The sequence below is a fragment of the Gorilla gorilla genome, chromosome 3 (assembly GCF_029281585.2).
Source record: "Gorilla gorilla gorilla isolate KB3781 chromosome 3, NHGRI_mGorGor1-v2.1_pri, whole genome shotgun sequence".
In the NCBI taxonomy this organism is placed as follows: Eukaryota; Metazoa; Chordata; class Mammalia; order Primates; family Hominidae; genus Gorilla; species Gorilla gorilla.
Window position 1 is genome coordinate 167,522,078 of NC_073227.2, and position 20,774 is coordinate 167,542,851.

Sequence of the window (20,774 nt, forward strand, 5' to 3'; positions counted from 1 at the left end):
AGGATATCATTTAATTCTATCCCCTCTTTATTCTAGTACAGTAAATACATGAAAGAATCCTGGAATGAGAGATGGAGAACATAGAGCTGTGGAAATTACTTCAACCACGATATGACCAGGAGGAAACTGGATCATTCTCCAGCTTCCCCAAGCCCTTTTCCTGCCATTTCTATTAAGGCTACTCCTACACTGCATTAAAAAGATACAAAAGAAAAGTAGTTCCCACAAAGAAAACTCAAAGATTGGTTGGGGAGCCAAATATATGCAAAAATATCTGATTAAGGGTGAGTGTCACAACAGAAGTATAAACACAGTATTGTGGAAGGAAGAAAAGACTAATTCTGACTGGGCAACTACAGCGGCTTTTTGAGAGGAAAACTATATTTGAGCTGGGCCTTGACTGATGGGCAAGGCTTCAACTACTAGATACGGGGGATGAGGAGGTCCTTACTGTAGGTGCTGACAGATCAGGTGAGCTGACCACAAGCAGCAGAAGAATTCATCAGAAGACAAAGTCCTCAAAACAGCCTGAAGGCCAATAACAAAGGAACTGTCTGCAAGTAATAGGTGGCCAGAAATCCTCCAGAGCATACAGACCAAGGCCAAAAACTTTGTCCAGAGAATCAAAGGAGCTGACTCAAGAGGAAATATGAATGGCAAATATCCATTAGAGTTTAGGATAGTGTTTTTCAAGCTGTGGTCACAAAATCAATTTAGTGAATAATGATTGGCATTATTTTTCCAAGATTGGAGAGAAGGAAAAGGAAGAGAAGAAAAGGAAAAAGGTGGAGGGAGGAGGGGAAAAAAGGCGAGGGAAAGAAAGAAGAAAGAGTGAATTACACACAAAGTAATTATATTTTGGAAAACTTTTCAGTTTCTGCCTGTGTGAAGAAAGAAAGGAAGGAGGGAGAGAAGGAGGGAGGAAGGGAAGGAAGGAAGGAAGGAAGGAAGGAAGGAAGGAAGGAAGGAAGGAAGGAAGGAAAGAAGGAAGGAAGGAAGGAAATAAATCCCTCATTCAGAGGGCCCTGCAAGGCCAATATCTTGGCACTGGATTAAAATGCAGCTCAGCCCACTCAATATATTCAGACCGTTTATTTGGATCCAGGTGTTCTTGGCCATGAATAATCTGCTTGAAAATCTCATTGCACTAAACGGCATGTTCTCATTAAATACTTAGAAAGACACAGCCAGGGCCGGGCGTGGTGGGTCACGCCTGTAATCCCAGCACTTTGGGAGGCTGAGGCGGGCGGATCACGAGGTTAGGAGACCGAGACCATCCTGGCTAACATGGTGAAACCCCATTTCTACTAAAAATACAAAAAAAAATTAGCTGGGCGTGGTGGCGGGCGCCTGTAGTCCCAGCTACTTGGGAGGCTGAGGCAGGAGAATGGCATGAACCCTGGAGGCGGAGCTTGCAGTGAGCCGAGATCGCATCACTGCACTCCAGCCTGGGCGACAGAGCGAGTCTCTGTCCCAAAAAAAAAAAAAAAAGAAAGAAAAGAAAGACACAGCCTGATGACTTTGTAATGCAAGTAAACTTTAACAGAATCACTTCTAAAGTTTGTAGCAATGCAATACAGATTAAACCTGACTCGTTTGGCCTATACACTGTCCATGTTTCTTTGTTTCTTTCTTTCTATTTTTTTTTAAGATAGGGTCTCACTCTTTCCCCCAGGCTGAAGTGTGTTGCCAGGATCTTGGCTCACTACAACCTCCATCTCCCAAGCACAAACGACCCTCCCACTTCAAGCTCCCAAGGAGCTGGGACCACAGGCACACGCCACGATGCCCGGCTAAATTTCTTTGTATTTTTTTGGAAACATGGGGTTTTGCCATGTCACCCAGGCGGGTCTGAAACTCCTAAGCTCGTGATCCACTGGCCTCGGCCTCCCAAAGTGCTGGGATTACAGGCATGAGCCACCGCGCCCAGCCAGCCATGTTCTTAATAAATAGTCTGATAGATGCCAAACATCTTAATATAAAAAGAGAATACGTTGGGAAAGCATAAAAATCTACATTTAATGCAATAAAAATAGATCATATTTCACCAAGAAGCAAACAGTTTAAAGTGACAGAATATCTCCTCTCATTTACATGGGTCTTATATGTTTTTTTTCCCAAAATATTTTCATCTAAAACAACCCTGCCTACATACAATTGATTAAAAAGCTGAAGAAAAGACTACCCAAGATCACAGAGCTAGTTAGGGATGGGGCCAAAAGAAGCAGCTAAGTCTTCTGAGGTTTAATTTGTTGACATTTTCATAACTCCATGATTTAGTAAATTATTAAGAATGTCTTCTATTTTTAAGAAAAACAACTTCATAAATATACACAAATACATGTGTAACTAGCATGTAGTTGGTGCATAGACAAGCTACAGAACTTGAAAAAGGCACATGCCCAGAATTTGGAAATAAAGTTAAAAATAATCAAATTCTCTATAATAAGATGCAAAAATATAAACATTAATTAGATTAGATTAGCTAAAAGAAAAGTTAGAAGTGTGTTGTTGTTTAGACTAGTGCCTCTCTAAATAGGAAGCCTGATATTTAAAATATAACTAATCAAAATAAACCAAATTATCAAAAAATGTTTTGCTAGTCATCATACATGCAGATATTCTGATACTGAACAAGGAGTTTTAGGTTGATAACCCATTTTCAATGTTTATGTAGAACTGTTTAAGTGAGCCGAGACTGCGCCATTGCACTCCAGCCTGGGCAACAGTGTGAGACTCTGTCTCGAAAAAAAAAAAAAAAAAAAAAAGAGAGAGAGGGAGAGAGAGATATACCTGATTGTTTTTGTGGCTTGTGTTTTTTTGTTGTTGTTCATTGGAATGGAGCTGGGATGCTTTTCTAGGCTTTACTGTTTCAGAGAAACATCCTATAAATCTATTCAATCTTCAATCCCCTTTACCTCGTTCTAAACTCTCAAAGCAATCTTTCAATTACTAGTTTGGCTCCCCATGCCCTTGAATTCCCAAAAGGGCTATCTTGGGTATCTGACATGAATATTCCAGGTTATGACAAGAAATACTTATACAAAAAACCTGAAGACCTATAATGCAAACTAATAAACTAAAATTATCCAGTTTATTAAATTTATTTAAATACAAATCATCTTAAGCTGCAATTTACTGCTTGTTTTATATTACTTACTAAACTGAAAATTCTATAAATGTAATATGTATATACAGCAAGCTATTGCAAGCACTCGACATACGTTTTTGAATAAATGAACGAAGCGAATGAATGAGCGAATTTAGAAGATCAAGTTCTTGAGACAGCGATAATATTGACTCAGAAAACCCAGTTATTTCATCAGTGATAAACCTCTGCAATGATAATAATGCTGATGCTTACTTGATGTGTTCCCTCATAGTTTACAAGTACTTCCACATATCAATGCATGAGATCCTTGTAAGCAATCCTGTGAAATGAGAATGCAAATATTATTGCTCCTTATATGGGGAAACCAAAAGCCAGCAAGGTCCAGGGCTTACTGAGACCACTAGGTTAGTAACGGTAAAAGCAGGAATTAAGCACATGCTTTGATTCCAAGGCAGGGTATTCTGTGTTCAAGGTCAGGCGGCCTATCAGCAAAGGTGGTGATATAGTGCCACAGCATGTTAAGCTGGAGTTACGTAAATACTTCTTGCCCAAGATCAGGACTGGCCCTAACGTCTGAGGCACAGTCAAACCCAAAGATGGGGGTCATATGGCTTTAGCTATAAAGAGAAGGATTCAGAAACAGGAATCTAGCAGGGCTAACACTTTGTTTTAGATCAGATCTCTGGAAGACACCATAGGGATGGAAAAGGAACCAGACAAGAAGAAAAGAAGTGATGAGAGGCGTGGAAAGAAAATCAGGAGAGATGAGTGTCAGGGAAGCAGAAGGAATTTGGAGATGAGTGGCCATCTCCACTCATCTTTTCTGTGTCATGAATCAGTCATGAATCTCCATCTTTTCTGTGTCTCTGTAAGACCAGTTCTTTGGAGATGAGTGGTATCAGTCATGGAGGATATGAACTGAGAACTGGCCTCTGGGATTGGTGACTAAAAATCACTGCTAACCTATTAAAAGGGCCCTTTTAGTCAGAGAGGTAAAAATGAAGACAATTTGCTGGGCAACACGGTTAAATGAGAAAATTCTAAGTTACACAAAAATCTAGGGAAATCTAGGTATGTTTCACAAGTTTTATAGCAGCTTAAAACAAACACAGTCAACTCTTTCTACCTCCTAAGAACTCTTGCCCAATCTGGAAAATAAGACTGAAGCTAAAAGGTAGATACAGTAGAAGAGTAGGGGCATAGAATTTCTTGCTGTTGCTGCTGTTACTTCTGTTCTTTCATCTGTTAAAGAGGGAAATGTAGCTGTTACTACTTCTCAGAAAGCACACCAGTCTGGAGGCTAAAAAATATACATCTGCCAGCTTGCAAGAAGGCTCAATGCTGACAATGTTTTTCAGACATAAGATTCCTCCAGGATGCCACTAACCTTCCACTACAAGCCAAAGCAGTAACCCCATTTAACAGAAGAGAAAGGCAAAGAACAGAAAGGCCAAGTAATTGCTAAAGCGGAGAAAGTGACTGACAGATAAGATTTCCTTTTCACTCCTAGTCCTCTCTGCTGATTAGATCTACTCTAACTGCCTTTATAAATGTTTCAATGAATCTTATCTTAATGCATTGGATTAGCAAGACCAACTCCCCAATGATAATGCAAAATAACCTTGAAATGTTTCATGCCTCACTCATGAGTCAGAAATTGAACTTACAGTCTCCATTTGGACTGTGATGATCTTGATCTTTCACCTCTAGCAAAAATCTCATAGCTATACTTCGAAAGTTTGTAATGAGTGCTTCATTTGCTTTCCAAGCAGATAGAAAACCTTTTTTAAATACACTCAGACTTCCATGACCTTCATCTATGACTTAAAGACTTCACCACATGTAATAATTTTCTTTGCTCAGGAGACATTCTTAAATTGTCTTTGAAGAGATTTGAGCACCAGCCCCGTTGATGAAAGTAAACACACACACACACACACACACACACACACACACACACACACACACAGAGGCACATACACATACTTGTTATCTTTCTTCTATACCCCAAATAAAAATGTTTCTTTAAAATGTATTTGGAATTCAGCATGACCATCAAAGTTCTAAAATCCTTCAACCTGCTAAGTAAAATAAAATAAAAATGCCAGCTAAATATGCTTGCATTAAAAGAAGTACACTGTCTTAATACTAGACCAGGCAAGACCACAGCCTAATGCTGCAAGTAGCAAACACAGTCTAGATCTCTAACCTGAAGTTCTGGCTGTCCCACACAGCTGGGTGGAGCTGACCTCACTTGTGGTACATTTTGGTTTTTTCTATACTAAAATGGAAAACAATAATTTAATGATATGGGTCATCTAGGCAAAATTATTCCACTACGTTTCGCCTATTTTTGTGAGGTTTATAACATGACGTAGAGATTCTGAATACTGTAATATCACATTAAATGTAAGCTCCTCAAAGTCAGGCACTAGATTGTCAGGTCTCAGAACACAATACCCTAAAGCATGGTGTCTTGGCATACTGAGTACTTTTGAGCTGACACAGACAAGGGGGCCTCAAAAGCAAGATGGTCTCCCTAACCTTCTCCTGCCCTCCTGTCTCCTGTCCCTCTTTCTCTTGCCCATGAGTGGATCATAGAAACTAGAATTCCCCTCCCCCTAGGTGGATCATAGAAAGCAGAAAGGTCACTCTGCTTCCTCCCTTCTCCCCTGAAGATCCTCATGTGACAGGTGTCCTTTCTCACACTCAGGGGGAAAGCAGATCTTACAGAGACACAGAAAAGAATCTGAAAAACCTGCCCTTATTAAGTGCCCCGGTTTATTACCATTAGAGCATACCCCTTTTTTTCCAACCATGTTTCTCCACAACTATCCATTTATTTCATCAGACAGCATAAAAATATAGTTTTCCCTGTCTCTTTGGGTCTACATTTCTGAAATCACCCATGTCACCAAAAACTTCGGGTAAATAAATTTGTTATGCTTTTCTCTCGTTAATGTGTCATTTGTTATAGGGATGTCAGCTATGACCCTTGCCATGGGTGAGGAAAAGGTTACTTTTTCTCCCCTGTAAGACCTTATTATCCTTATTATTCTCTATGGTAGAAAACAGTATCTTAAAGTTGATGCTTAACAACTGGTTGAATACTGTATTCTATTTCTAAAGCTGAATGGTGGACATAGAAGTACATATTGTGCTTTAAACTGTGTATATGTGTTTTACACCCTTTTTATAGCTACGATAGGTTTCATAATTTTTAAAAGAAGGAGATTCTTGAGGCCCATCCACTAAACATTCTAATTCAATATGTCTAGGGTGGATATGATATAAAGAATTTAAGTTTACTTTTCTAATCTTTCAGGTAATGCCAGTGCAAGTGATCCATGAAATCCATTTTAAGAAGCAATCAAAAAACCATAAATAAACATAAATAACATGCCTATAGTCAGTACACTGCTACTAGTGGTAAAGGTGCCTATTTTCATGGTTCGAATTACCAGGCTTGGTTTTAAACACAGATAACCTAGAGTTTAAATATTACTCCCAGATCTGACTAAAGACTCCTTTCTAACTTGCCCTGACTTTTATCTATTACAACTCTTAATGCTTTTTTCTTTTTCCCTTCAGATATTTGAAGGCAGACACTCCTTAATTATATTTCTCTTCCACTTGTTTAATACCTAGGCTCTCAAAATTTTGCAAAGTTGTATAGCTTTGCAACTTTACTTGGACGTTAAGGCTTCATATTCACTTCGCATTTTTCGGCAATGGCTTTTAGCTGAATTCTTCCTTTTCTCAGCATGCAAAAGAAGCAATATTGAGATAAAAGAAGACAATGCCTCTTTCCCAAACCCTGCCTTTCTTGCTTTTTCACTAAATACCAGTACAAACCATAGAGAAATGAAATAGTTCTACAACAATACTATGAAAACCACATAACTCCCTCTCCAAACATAGGGGAATAATTTTCTGGTTTCTTTAAATTTTTTTTTCTTTTATAAAGGAATCCCTGTGATAGTTATTGTAAGGCAGAAGTAACTTGAATTCAAATACAAGGATTCTCTCAGCAAGGCTCATCAGGTTTAAAACCTTTGTAAGGCTTTTGGAGGGAAAAAAAAAATCAAAAAAATTTTTTATCACTGAATCTTGTATTTAGAACAGAAATTTAAACTAAACAAATATATATAGTTTTAAACAAAAAATAAGTATTTATCTTTTGCCTCCCATGTCAGAATAAAATATAAAACATTCTGATCTATCTTCTTATTTTTGGAAATAAAATTAGGATTCACCAACTCTTATTACTTTTTTTTTTTTTTTTTTTTTGAGACGGAGTCTCGCTCTGTTGCCCAGGCTGGAGTGCAATGGCACAATCTTGGCTCACTGCAACCTCCGCGCCCCGGGTTCAAGCAATTCTTCTGCCTTAGCCTCCCGAGTAGCTGGGATTACAGGCACATGACACCAAGCCTGGCTAATTTTTGTATTTTTAGTAGAGACGAGGTTTCCCCATGTTGACCAGGCTAGTCTTGAACTCCTGACCTCAGGTGATCCCCCCGCCTCGGCCTCCCAAAGTCCTGGGATTACAGACATGAGCCACCGCCCCCGGCCTTATTACTTTTTCTATTACTTAAAAAGGGACTACAATTACATGCACACACACATACACAAGCCACAATCACCACCAGCTGGACCATGTCAAAGCACACTCTACAACTTTGCAGTTTTGAAAACTTGTGTTTAAAATATTCAAATGAATAAATAACAATCACAAATAAGAAGCTGACCATGTTTCTAATATTTAAATAAAAATAGCTTAAAATGTAAAAGCCACAAAAGAAGATTGTCAGTCAGCTTTACTACTAAACAGTATCATTTGTTTACCTGAGAAATATACTGGCATTTCGGTGTATATACATTGCTATGCACATACATTGAGTTCCTTCTGCTGCTAAAAATTATTATAAATTCTAATTGGCTCACTGAAACAATAATAACCTAAGTTATAACAACATTTTTTTTTAACTAACAAAAAGCAATAAAGTTACTTCTTGCCAAAGTACAACCCATGACAAAATCTTTTGGTAACCAACATTTTACTGAAAATCATTTAAAATGAAAAGTGTGTAAGTAGCAGAAACAAATTTCCTCCTACGTTCTATAACAACTTTGCAAAATGAAAATAATCATTTCAAACGACACCATTACAACTGCATACATCCCCAAATCATTAAAAACAAATATGCTATACAACCACACACTTTATTTAGTACATGAGAGCACATATTAAACATGTATATATTACATATAAATATATAAATATACATGAGCATCAACTGAATGTGAAAAAGGTGATAACACAAAATCCTGAAGGAAGACGTTTTCATATTTGTCATAAACACCATCAAGAACATTTTGCAAGGACAATGCAACATGGAAATATGCCACAGCAATTCTATTGCTACGTTAAAACCCATGTGAGTACAGAGCCGCTACATGCAAGGCAGAGCAGAGAATCACAGAAAAGCAGAATCAGGGCCTTCATCAAATGGTAGGTGACAGTGGGCCCAGCTTGTGGACCTTTTCATTACACACACCAACAAATTCACTGTCCATCCTTAGATTACATTCTTTCCAATATATTATACATAAGATTAATCTTCTTTCACATTTACTTCAACAAAAGTCTATATTCACTTATCTAGTAACATTATTTTAGGAAAGTATTAAACTTTTCTACTACCTTTTCTTGCAGATCATTTTCTCCTACAATCTGGTGAAAATATGAAATAGTCTACTCATTTCATATCAGAAGGTAGGACCAAACTGGACTCTGCAAACTTATTTCTGAAGTTTGATATTCAAGATTTATGAAAAATTATATCTTATACCCCTGGTCTACAAAAATGCTTGATAATCATGAAGCTATACAATATAAACATTTAAAGAAATAGACTAACACTTTTAGAAAACAAAGGAGATATTTCTAAATTCCACATTATTAACGTGGAACATTAATATAAACAATTTATCTATTGAGGGAATAAACATGTAAGTAGACTTTAGAAGAATCTAATGCTACGTCAATGTCAAGGATATGGATGAAATGTGAACTTGGCCAAAAGTTGAGAACAAAAAGGTTTTTTAGTCTCTTAAATCAATATAGCCTACACACCTCTTAAGGGAATCACCATTAGACAAATCACATTTATCTCTAATCACAATAGAAAGAAAGCCACAGTGCATACTAGTCTAAAACTCCTATACCTCCTCTATCTCACTAATTACATGGCAAATAGAAATAACTACCTGACATAATGAAATCTTTGGTTAAATCCAGCTATCTGCTAATTTCATTCCTACACTAAGAAGCTAAATGTGGCTTTGAGAAAACACACAACCACAATGCCTGGCTTCACTTTCAATGCATGTCTACGCATCTCAGCTGGCTCCTCAGTCCAGCCTAGCTGTCCTGCCTTACCCTCAAGTTAACTCACTTTCCTCATCTAGATGGCAATTGCACACTTTCTCCTCCCTTTTGAAACATCAATACTACCTACCTCATCATCACTCTCAGTGGTTGACCTTGCTTCCAACCTCACTAGGAAAATAAAAACCATTAAAAGAGACCAAGTATACCCCTTCTACCCAGCTACACACATCCATATCCACACACTCTGCCTTCCCTTCTGTTATTATAAATAAACAGCCCAAGGTCTACTGACAGTCATACAACTCAATACCATTCTCTCTCATTTGATCAAATATATTACTCCAGCATACACACTCTCTCTTACATCAATAGTTTCCTCTCTAGTGTAGCATTCTCATCATGATGCATACATACATGCTGTTATTTCTCCATTAAAAAAATTTCTACCCCACATCCCCTCTAAATACAACCTCATTTCCCTTTTCCCTTTCGTCACAGAGAACCTCAAAACAGTTGTCTCTACTTCTATCTCTAATTCTGCTCTTCCCACTTTTTTCTTGGGCCCACCCCAAATAAGCTTTTATCCCAATGCTCCACCAAAACCACTCTGGTCAGGCTGCCAATTACTCCATGTAGCATAATTTAGTGGCTAATCTTCAGAATTTACCTTTCACAACTTATATCAGCATTATTTTACACAGTGAACCAGACCCTCCTCTTCAAACACTTTTTCACATGGCTTCCAGGACACCTGGCTTCCCTGATACAGTGCTCCCCTCTTTTTCCTGCTCTCATTATTGCTGCTTTCTCTGTTGCCTTTGCTGGTTATTCCACATTCCCTTGACCTCTTAACGTTGGAGTGATCCAGGGCTCAGTCCTTGAACCTCTTCTGTTTTATATCTATGCTCTCTCACCAAATAATCTCATCGAATTTTGGCTTTAAATACATTTATCCACTGATCATTCCCTAATTTATATCTCTAGTTTAGACCACTTCCTAAACTACCAATTCTAATAGCTCTAATTCTTCGTTAGTATGTCCACTTGGATATATAATAGGCATCTTAGTACATCAAAAAACCAAATTCTTGATCTTTACCTATATGGCTGACATTACAAGTATTCACTAATGTCAGTTCCTTTCTCCTTCAGGCCACATAAATGACAACACATGGTAAGGCCATATGACTTATTCTGGCCAATTTAATGTGAGCAGAAGTGCCATGTATCACTATCAACCTGGGCAGTGAAAAGCCTATTTGTGGTTCTCCAATCTTTCTCTCTGCTGTGGCAAGTGCAAATGTTGTGTGTTCCATCCAGGGGGTAGACCTACAAGACAGTAGAGCCTCCAATCAATCTGGCATCTTTAGGGATGGCAAAAGACCTTCCCACTGACCCACATGGGACATGTACCATGAACAAGAAATAAATGTATATTTTTAACCACTGAGATTTTGGAGTTCTTAGTGATCCCAGAATAGCCTAGCTTCTGTAGGCTAATACTCCCCAAACCTGTTCTCACATAGCAACAGCAACCTCATCCTTGCAGTTGCTCAACCAAAAACCTTAAAGCCATTCTTGACCCCTCTTTTTCTCTCACACCCCACATCTAATTCATCAGCATATCCTGTACCTTCAAAATACACCCAGAATCCAATCACGTTTACTGTCTCCACTACCATCCTGCTCTTCAAAAGGCACTGGTAAAAAATAATAAGACAAGTCACAGACTAGGAAAAAATATTGACAAAGCAATTATCTGATGAAAGAGATACATCCAGAATATATAGAACTCTTAATGCTCATCAGTAAGTAAACAAACCACCCAATTTTTTAAAAAATGAGCAAGAGAGCTAATAGACATTTCACTAAAGAAGACATATGAATAGCAAATCAGCACATGAAAAGATACTCAATATCACTGGGAATACAAATTAAATTAGAACCACAATGAGATATCATTACACTGTATTAGAATGGCAAAAATTAAAAAGACTGAAAATACAGTACCAAATGTTGACTAGGATGTAGAACACTGGAACTCTCATTCGCCACTGGTTGGAATGTAAAACTGTATGACCACTTTAAAAAATAGTTTGGTAATTTATTTAAAAGTTAAACATACACATGTAGTAAAAGAAGAGTGCTTATATATTGAGAGAAATGGTCTACATCAGAAGCTATTTATAGGAGACTTATAACTATTTATAGATGATTCTTCCTTCATTAAAAGGTACTAAAACTCACACCTACTGGATGATATACCCATTCCACTCCTAGGTATTTCCAAGGAAACGGGGGTATATTATATATAAACTTAAGATTTCTACAGTAATGCTCATAGCCAAAAATTAGAAAATGCCCAAATTTCCATCAAGTGAATGGATAAACAATTTGTAGTGTATCTATACAAAATACTCCTCCTCAGCAAAAAAGATACTGAATTATTAATGAACACAACATAGATGAATTTCAAAATATGTATGCTTAGTAAAAGAAGCCAGAAAAGATTTTAAAAAAGAGCACAAACTGTGTAATTCCATTGCATAAAACTCTAAAAAACGCAAACTAATCTATAGTGACAGAGGGCAGATCAGTGGTTGCCTGGGGAAGAGGGGTGTTGAGAAGGGCAGATGGAAGGAATGTCAAAGGGACTCAGGAAACTCTTTGAGGGTGTATATATGGATATGGATATGTTCACTATCTTGATTGTGGTGATGGTTTCACAAATGTACACATATGTCAAAACATTAAACTGTTTAAGTTTATACAGTTTGTTATATGTCAATGATACTTCCATAAACCTGTTTTCAAAAATAATATAGCAGGTACTCAATATTTTTGGAAAGCATAAAGTGGATGAAAATGAAAATAGATGTTGAAAGCAGAATCCTAAGAATGAACTGAAGTGGAAACCCATTATATCTTCCCTCCTTCAGTAACATCTTTTTTCTGAATGAGAGAATATAAGTAGAAAAGGAGAAATAAGCTATCACAAATGAATGTCCCTCAGTATAGAGTCATAGCACCTTTCAACCAAGGAAGAACCCCCTATAAGTAGCTTCTGCATTGGACAATTGCTATTCCAATATACAAATACAATTATTGTGCCATAGTCCCCTAGCAGTTGAATAATCTCTTTGAATTCATCTAAGAAACCTAACCTAATTTCTTCTTTTTATATCATCCTCACTTGCCATTAAACATATTTAACTTTTCCCCATCAATTTAGTTTGTTAACAAATTTTTTGGAGATAAGGAATCGCCATACTGGATGTCCTCAGTCTGTGAATCTTGGATGAAAAATGCCTTTCCCAGGTTTTCTCTGTCCTTTGTCTCCCAATTTCCACTGAGGTAGAAGAAAAATCACTATCTCTATTTCACTCATTTCCCTTGCTCTTCTCTTTGAAATCCTAAATTCCATCCATCATAATCAATTTTAGCATCATGCTAGTATGTGAGTACACCTCCTTCTTTCACAAGCTGCTATGGCTAGGAGTTTTCTGCAACATCAACCCTTTATGTCCAAAACTGTGATATAATTTTGAAATAAAAGCACAGCATGCACTTATGTTTAAATAAGGTAGCCCCATGACTCACCTCATTTCCACCAACTGCCTTGGTTAAAATCACTGCAGAAGACACAGGCGGAGGCATGCAACCTACTGTCTGCAAACTGAAAAATAAAAGAAAATCCAACTATAAATAATGTTTTAATCATAGACAGCTTTCACTACATTCATTCTAAAATAGCAAGGCTGAGCAAATGAATATAAGGGCATATTTATTGATGCACATGCCCTGTTCAATTTAGACAAGTCTACACAAGGCAACGTGGCTTACAAGGTGCTGCAAATGTATGGGTTCTAATCTCTTATGCTATTCCATAGGCTTGAGTGAGTCTGTTTTAAGCTATTTAAGCTCTTATACAATTCAAAAAGCAGTCAAGGTATAGTGAGTGCAGTCATTGAAAGATAACCAAAATGGGCCGGGCTCGGTGGCTCACGCCTGTAATCCCAACACTTTGGGAGGCCGAGACGGGCGGATCACGAGGTCAGGAGATCAAGACCATCCTGGCTAACACAGTGAAACCCCATCTCTACTAAAAGTACAAAAAATTAGCCGGGCACAGTGGCGGGTGCCTGTAGTCCCAGCCATTCAGGAGGCTGAGGCAGGAGAATGGTGTGAACCTGGGAGGCGGAGTTTGCAGTGAGCCGAGATAGCGCCACTGCAGTCCAGCCTGGGCGAAAGAGCGAGACTCCGCGTCTCAAAAAAAAAAAAAAAAAAAAAAAGAAAGGTAACCAAAATGGCTAATCATTTAGTAAGTGTATATAGTCTTAGGTTATTTTTAGGTAAAGTGAAAAATATTTTCCCTACATTTTGTTTGTAGGAAGTCTCTAAATCTTCAAAACCACTTCCTAAGTTCAAAAATACTTGACAAGACACAAGCTTACATCTTTGGATTTCTTTCTATAGAAGAGCAGTTTTCAAATCTTCATCTCATAAAAGACATTTTAACATTGTAATAACATTATAGAAACAGGCATGACACAATCACATACTTCTTGCATTCAGACTCTGTAGTAAATTCTAGTATCTATCCTCAATTTGGTTTTTATTATATTATGTGCACACACCCAAGATCATGACAGGTCTATTTTCTTAGTTTAGGACAGAAAATAAATTGCATAACAAGCAAATGAAACTATGAGTAATAAATTTAAGTACTATACATTTTTTTAATTACTCAAAATTCGTATAGAATATATCTTCTGGGGAGAACAGGTAGCTGGCCTAAGTGGAAAGTTCATACAGGGCATAGATGACACAGAGTATCTGACTTAGATTTTGAATGGGTATGATTAAAGGTTACAGTTGACCATTTAACAACATGAAATGTGAGGGCCCCACTTATACAAGAATTTCTTCTGCTTCTGCTATGCCTGAGACAGCAAGACTTCTTCCTCTTCTTTAGCCTACTCAATGTGAAGATGACAAAAATGAAGACCTGTATAATGATCCATTTCCACTTAATGAATAGTAAATATATTTTTTCTTCCTTATAATTTTCTTAATATGTTTCTTTTCTCTGGCTTAATTGTAAGAATATGCAATACATGTAATATATGAATATATATTAATCGACTCTTTATATTATAGGTAAGGCCTCCAGTCAATGGTTAGGCTAATAGTAGTTAAGTTTTTGGGGAGTCAAAAGTTATATGTGGATTTTCAACTGCATGCGGGTTGGCACCTCTAAGCCTCACAGTGTTCAAGGTCAACTATATTTTTATTCATTTTTGTAAGAACATATTATCTAAACTTTATGCAATGGATTCAACATTAGCTCTGAAATAGGAAAAAAAATGTTTAAACTCATTTTGATTGAAGCATAAGAAAACCCATTTTATGGAATTTCCAACTCAGTTCCATTTAATATGGTCTTCTTTCCAGATCTGTTTTACAAAGAGCTACTAGAGTAGTCTGTCCTATTATAAATTCCCAATCTCTGAGGCTTCCTTAGAGTCTACTATCATCATCACTAATACTGAGCATTTACCATTTGTAGTAGACACTATTCTAAACACTTTACATACTATCTCATTTATTCCTCAAAAGTTATATTTAAGATAAGTGTTATTATTATTCCCATCTTACAGAAAACTGAAGTGAAGAAAGAAGATAAGTAACTTTCCCAAACTCACAAAGCCACCTATCTGGGGTAAAACTTTTATGGGTCAAAGACTTATCTAGGCCTCCCACTTCAGCCTCTCTGCCTTCTGTCTCCCCTACCCCCAATACTAGGACAGATCCTCTCAGGCATTTTCAATCTTTTTAGCTTTTTCATCCCTCCTCTTCCAGCCCCTTCCCTTCTATGCGCAAAAAAGCAGAATTCTCATAGCTTTAAAAAGACAAAAATTTTGCTTGAACTCAGGAGGCAGAGGTTGCAGTGAGCCAAGATCGTGCCACTGCACTCCAGCTGGGCAGCAGAGTGAGATGCCATCTCAAAAAAAAAAATTTGCCAGCTATATATTGAATACATATATCTTCTATGAGTAAAATCCTACAGGAAAGAATTTTTAAAAAGAAGTAAAGACATTATTCCTGCCTTCAAGGAGGCAGAAGAGTCAATGCAGAAATGTAGATAACTAACAGCAAAATGAGTGAAATGAGTGGTGCTGCCTCCTCAAGATACAATCCCACTTTTCTCATTGTGACTCACTTTTGACCTTTAAAGAGTGCCTGCCTCCATGGCCCCAGAGACCATTCTCTTTACTTCTCTGAAATAAGACTTCTGCCCCCTCTACTAGTAATAGTAACCTTAAAGTAACCAGTAATCCCCAAATCACCAAATCTGGTATATTTTTCCTCATATTCATTCTGCTTACCTTCTTACCTCTCAGGCCACTCTAATATTTTCATGGTTACCGTTGCAGTTCATTCAAATTTAGCTTCTGTCTTTTAAACCAGTCATTCTGGTGTTTTTGTTTGTTTGTTTGGGTTTTTTTTGTTTTTATTTTTGTTTTTGCTGGCTCTCCTGCCATCTTTTCAATCTTATTTTCAATCTTTAGGAATACTTTCAAGTTTATATTTTTTAGCCCTAACTACAATTCCCGAATTTGTAGCTGCCTATGACTGCCACTCTAAACTAAGCATGTCTAATATTGTATTTATATATTTGTTTTCCAAATTTATTGAGGTATAATTGACAAGGAAATATTATAAAAATTTATGGCATACAACATGATGTTTTGACATATGTATACACTGTGAAATCATTACCACAATCAAACTAATTAACATATACATCTACTCTCTTGGCAATTTTCTAGTATACGTTATTAACTATAGTTACCATGCTGTACAACAGATCTTCAGAAAGAATTCATATGTTTTCTGAAAAATAAGCTTCCCCTCTAAATTTACATATTTTTTTTGATCAGTGGGACCAGTTTTTTCCCTAATGATCCAGTCTGAAACTTTGAAGTTATATGTGACTCCACTTGCTCCTCAAAAATCAATCTGTGGCTGGGCGCAGTGGCTCACGACTTCAATCCCAGCACTTTGGGAGGCTGAGGTGGGCGGATCACAAGGTGAAGAGATTGAAACCATCCTGGCCAACATGGTGAAACCCCGTCTCTACTAAAAATACAAAAATTAGCTGGGCATGGTGGCGGGCACCTGTAATCCCAGCTACTCAGGAGACTTGAGGCAGGAGAATCACTTGAACCCGGGAGGCAGAGGTTGCAGTGAGCTGAGATTACACCACTGCACTCCAGCCTGGTGACAGAGTGAGACTCTGTCTCAAAAAATAAAAATAAAAATAAAAATAAATCAATCTGTCACCATAACTAACTTTCCAGTTTCCTCCATGACTACTGCCACCATCATCCCTGTCCAGATGCTTCTCAGCCAATCTGGACACTTAAAAAGGCCTATTCAATGTTCCCTCTACCTCACTCTGTCCCTTTACTATGCAAGGTAAGGAGCATGTGCTCAGAACATCTTTATTTCAACAACTTAAACATGATTATGCAACCCCTTCAAGTTAATATACTAAGTATGTACTTTCAAATTAGGGAGGGGTAGGGAAAAAACACTAAGCCAGGAAGAGCTTTCTCTAAGTGAATTACGGTAAGTGTATACTCCTTTAAGTTCAACATCTTGAAGTCAGAATTGTTTGTTTTATTTATCATATTGAGAGTCCAAGCTGTCCAATTAATCTTCCTTAGTAGCCACTTTTAAACATGTTGTTATTCGCTTGTTTAGCATTTTTAACAGCTCTCTCTCCATCATCTATAGCTTCAAATGCAAACTCCTTAGCCCAGTAATTCAGGCCTTCTGCAAGCCGACCCTATGGAACTATTTTATCTTTGTATCTCATTAATGCCGCATTTTTTAAATCTCTACAAGTACCCAACCTTTGCTGAACTGCTTATTCTTTAACTGATTACACCACTCATCTGAAAAATCACATGGTGCCCCATTTTGGTGATTACTAGGAGGCATATATATATATGTCCTTTATAACCAACTAAGTTGGAAGTTCCCAGAAGACAACAACAATGAGTAAATATCTTTGTATTCCTTGAGTGGCCTACACATGGCAGATATTCAGTAACTATTGGTTCTTGATATGTATAATACATTTTTGCTCTAAAATGATGTCATCATATTTATGTGGCATTTTACACTTTTTGGTGAAATTTTATGTTCATTCTCTCAAACTAAATCTGGCCAAAATGGCACTCTTGATTTCCACCATGCCTCCTAACCTAGTTTTCCCCTCTTAAGTAAATGATGCTACCAATTATCCAGTGGTTCATACCTAAAACCCAGAAGTCACGCTTGGTTCCTCTGTCCTCCTTCTACATCCTCCTCACCCATCACTGCTGAAAGCTCTACTGTAAAATCTATCTGGCACACATTCATTCCTCTCTATTGAATTGCTACCTCACCACTACTCTCTGAGTTGATTTCTCTCAGGCCCCTCTACTATCTCTTCTACACATAGCTATCTGAAGAATCATTTGCAAACATAAGTCAGACCGCATCACTCTCCCATTCCAATCCCTCCAGTAGCTTCCTGTAGCACTCAGAATAAAATCTGAATGCTGTACCACGGCCTATAAGGCTCTACATACCTCATTCCTGCCTACTTTTATACCGCTAGGACATGGTATTTTTCCTCTACATCACCAGGCTCTGGCCTTCCTGGCTGCTTTACTGACTGGAAAACACAACAGGCTTGATCCTGCCCTAGAGCCTTTGTACATTATGTTTCCTTTCCCTGGAACATTCTGCCCCTAGAACTCTGAAATCTAAATTAATCACCAGCCTGCCCACCCAACCACTTTCACATATCTCACTGTTTTGTTCTTTTTACATCATTTATCTCTATCTTGCTCATCTACTTACTTGTTTATTGATACAACACCCCCTGAGACTCCCCAACATGCAAAACTAACAGGCATTTCACTGTTGTTTCTCCAATATTTATAATAACTCCTGAAACAAAGTAGAAGCTAAATAAATAACTTGAATCAATGAATATGCAATTTCAATTGATATCCCCAACATCATTGGTAAGTAAGCAGTAAAAGTATGATTATCCTCCTTTTCTAGACAGGGAAATTGACATTAAAAACTATTTAAAAACTTTGCTCAAAGTCACATAGTATGTTAAGGATATGGTCAGAATTCAATCTTCAGGCTCTAAGTTCAACTATTATATCAAACATAAAACAATGAAAAGGTAACGTTTGTCCCACATATATGTATGTTTTCTTCCTTAAACATTTCTAAAACACACATTATACTCAGCTATTATCTAATTAATTGACATCCAATTGACTTGCATACAGATCTTACATCTGCTAGTCCTTCTCATTTTTCTTCCAAGACCACTCTTTAAAATTCTCAGAAAAGTGCTCGTCGTAAAACCTCAGGATGAAGCATGAGGGTGTATCTTAAGATTCTGTTAACTATTTGATGAATCTCCTTGATGAAATACTATTGTTTTAAAGGAAAACAAAGATGTGTTTTTACTTCCTTTTAAGATAGTACACATAAGCCCTTTTGTATATAGTTGCCATAGAAACAATAATGTCTCTAGAGATGCCCCATTAAAAGTGGACCCACTTTTAAAGATTTAAACATACCCTTTTAAAAGCCATTCGTTGATGGGTGTGATTGATAAAAGCTGAAGAAAAAGCCATATTGTTGCTGGGAAGAATGCAAGAGTAAAGATCTGAATAAAAAGATGCAGTTTTAGATGCACCAAAGCACTGGTCAGCTCCTGGAAAAATTAAGGAAACAAAATAAACAAAGGTAAGAAAACTATTCCTGAAAGGAGATCCCTACTAAAATAACATCACATGAGTTAGTTTTCAATTTTGAGTTTTTTCATAGCTAAAATTTTTATCTATAAGTATATGCATACAAGACAGAATGCAAGAGAAAAAAGTTACTCATGAAGGCTATAAAGTATTTTTGTTTAAAATTTCTTAAATTTTTTTTTATTTTTGAGATGGAGTTTTTGCTTGTCGCCCAGGCTGGAGTGCAGTGGCGCGATCTTGGCTCACTGCAACCTCGGTCCCCCAGGTTCAAGGGATTCTCCTGCGTCAGCCTCCTGAGTAGTTTGGACTACAGGTGTCTGCCACCACCACACCCTCCTAATTTTTGTATTTTAGTAGGATGGGGTTTCACCATGTTGGGCAGAATGGTCTTGATCTCCTGACCTCGTGATCTGCCCACCTCAGCTTCCCAAAGTGCTGGAATTGCAGGCATGAGCCACCATGCCTGGCCTAAAATTTTTTAAATGTTCTTATTCTAATTTCTTTACAATACACAATAAGCCCTAACAAATCAGATGTGTAAAATTCTGGACCAGGACTAAGCTAACTATACTTCATACTAGTATAGATTTGGGGATTGTTGAACAACGTACATGTATGTTTACCTACATAAAATAATAAATCTTTTCAAAAAAACCTTAATAAGACCTATCACATTTCAACCAAATACAGTAATTAACCTCTATTCATTGCACCAAGGCTATAAGTCCTCAATTTGGCAAGATGTTACTGAATCTACAAATTAATACTTTAAAAAACATTTCACTCAATGATAGTCTCTAATTCCAAACGGCATTTCCTTCCACAGTCTATTCACTAGATTCTTTGTTAACACTAACAGAATACCAGCTTTATGCCATAATCTGAGCTTGTCACTTTACATGTTACCTCACTTAATCCTCACAAGAATCTCAGTAAGTAAATACTATTATCCCTGTTTCACTGATGAAGAAATTGAAGTTGAGAGCTACTATATGGTGAAGATCAGAACTAAATTTTCCGGCATGCTAGCAAACCCATGCCTGCTTCTCCCACTGCTGCCCCAAGAGGGGAAAAAAAATGCACATTAAACATAAGAAACCAGGCACACGTTATGAGTTTGACAACTAAAAAAAGGATAATTAGTTAACCTCTAGGATTCAAATATATATAAACACACAAATACTTGCATTTGAGTTTATATTGTGTTGAAATAAAAACAAAACGGAAAACTAAAATAAAAGAAAACTGGAAAGTGCTAGAAAAACTATAGTCCTTTAAAACAAGCAAGTGATCATTAAAACATATTCAACTATGCCAGAGAGTTACTGGTTGTAAGTATAGAACTGCAATGGCCCCTTTGTTCAGGTAAGATGTTCAAGAGATCCTCAGCTTCAGGGACATTAGCCAAAGTTTATCAGTTTAATCAACA

At 37.2% G+C, this 20,774-nt stretch overlaps 1 protein-coding gene across 6 annotated transcripts in view; it reads right to left on the reverse strand.

Annotated features, from left to right (window-relative positions):
• The window catches only part of SLC10A7 (solute carrier family 10 member 7), a 268,772-nt gene that overhangs the window by 236,449 nt on the left and 11,549 nt on the right, over positions 1 to 20,774 (reverse strand). For 3 of the 6 annotated variants that reach the window (XM_055384110.2, XM_031010511.3, XM_031010508.3), the window contains exons 3-4: positions 19,169 to 19,305; positions 13,107 to 13,182 (exon numbers count right to left, since the gene is read on the reverse strand). In XM_055384110.2, coding sequence (XP_055240085.1) covers positions 13,107 to 13,182; positions 19,169 to 19,305 — 213 coding nt within the window. Of the gene's footprint in view, positions 1 to 8,156; positions 11,207 to 13,106; positions 13,183 to 19,168; positions 19,306 to 20,774 lie in introns of those variants that run through there. The other 3 variants (XM_055384112.2, XM_055384111.2, XM_055384113.2) reach the window with 3 other exon arrangements.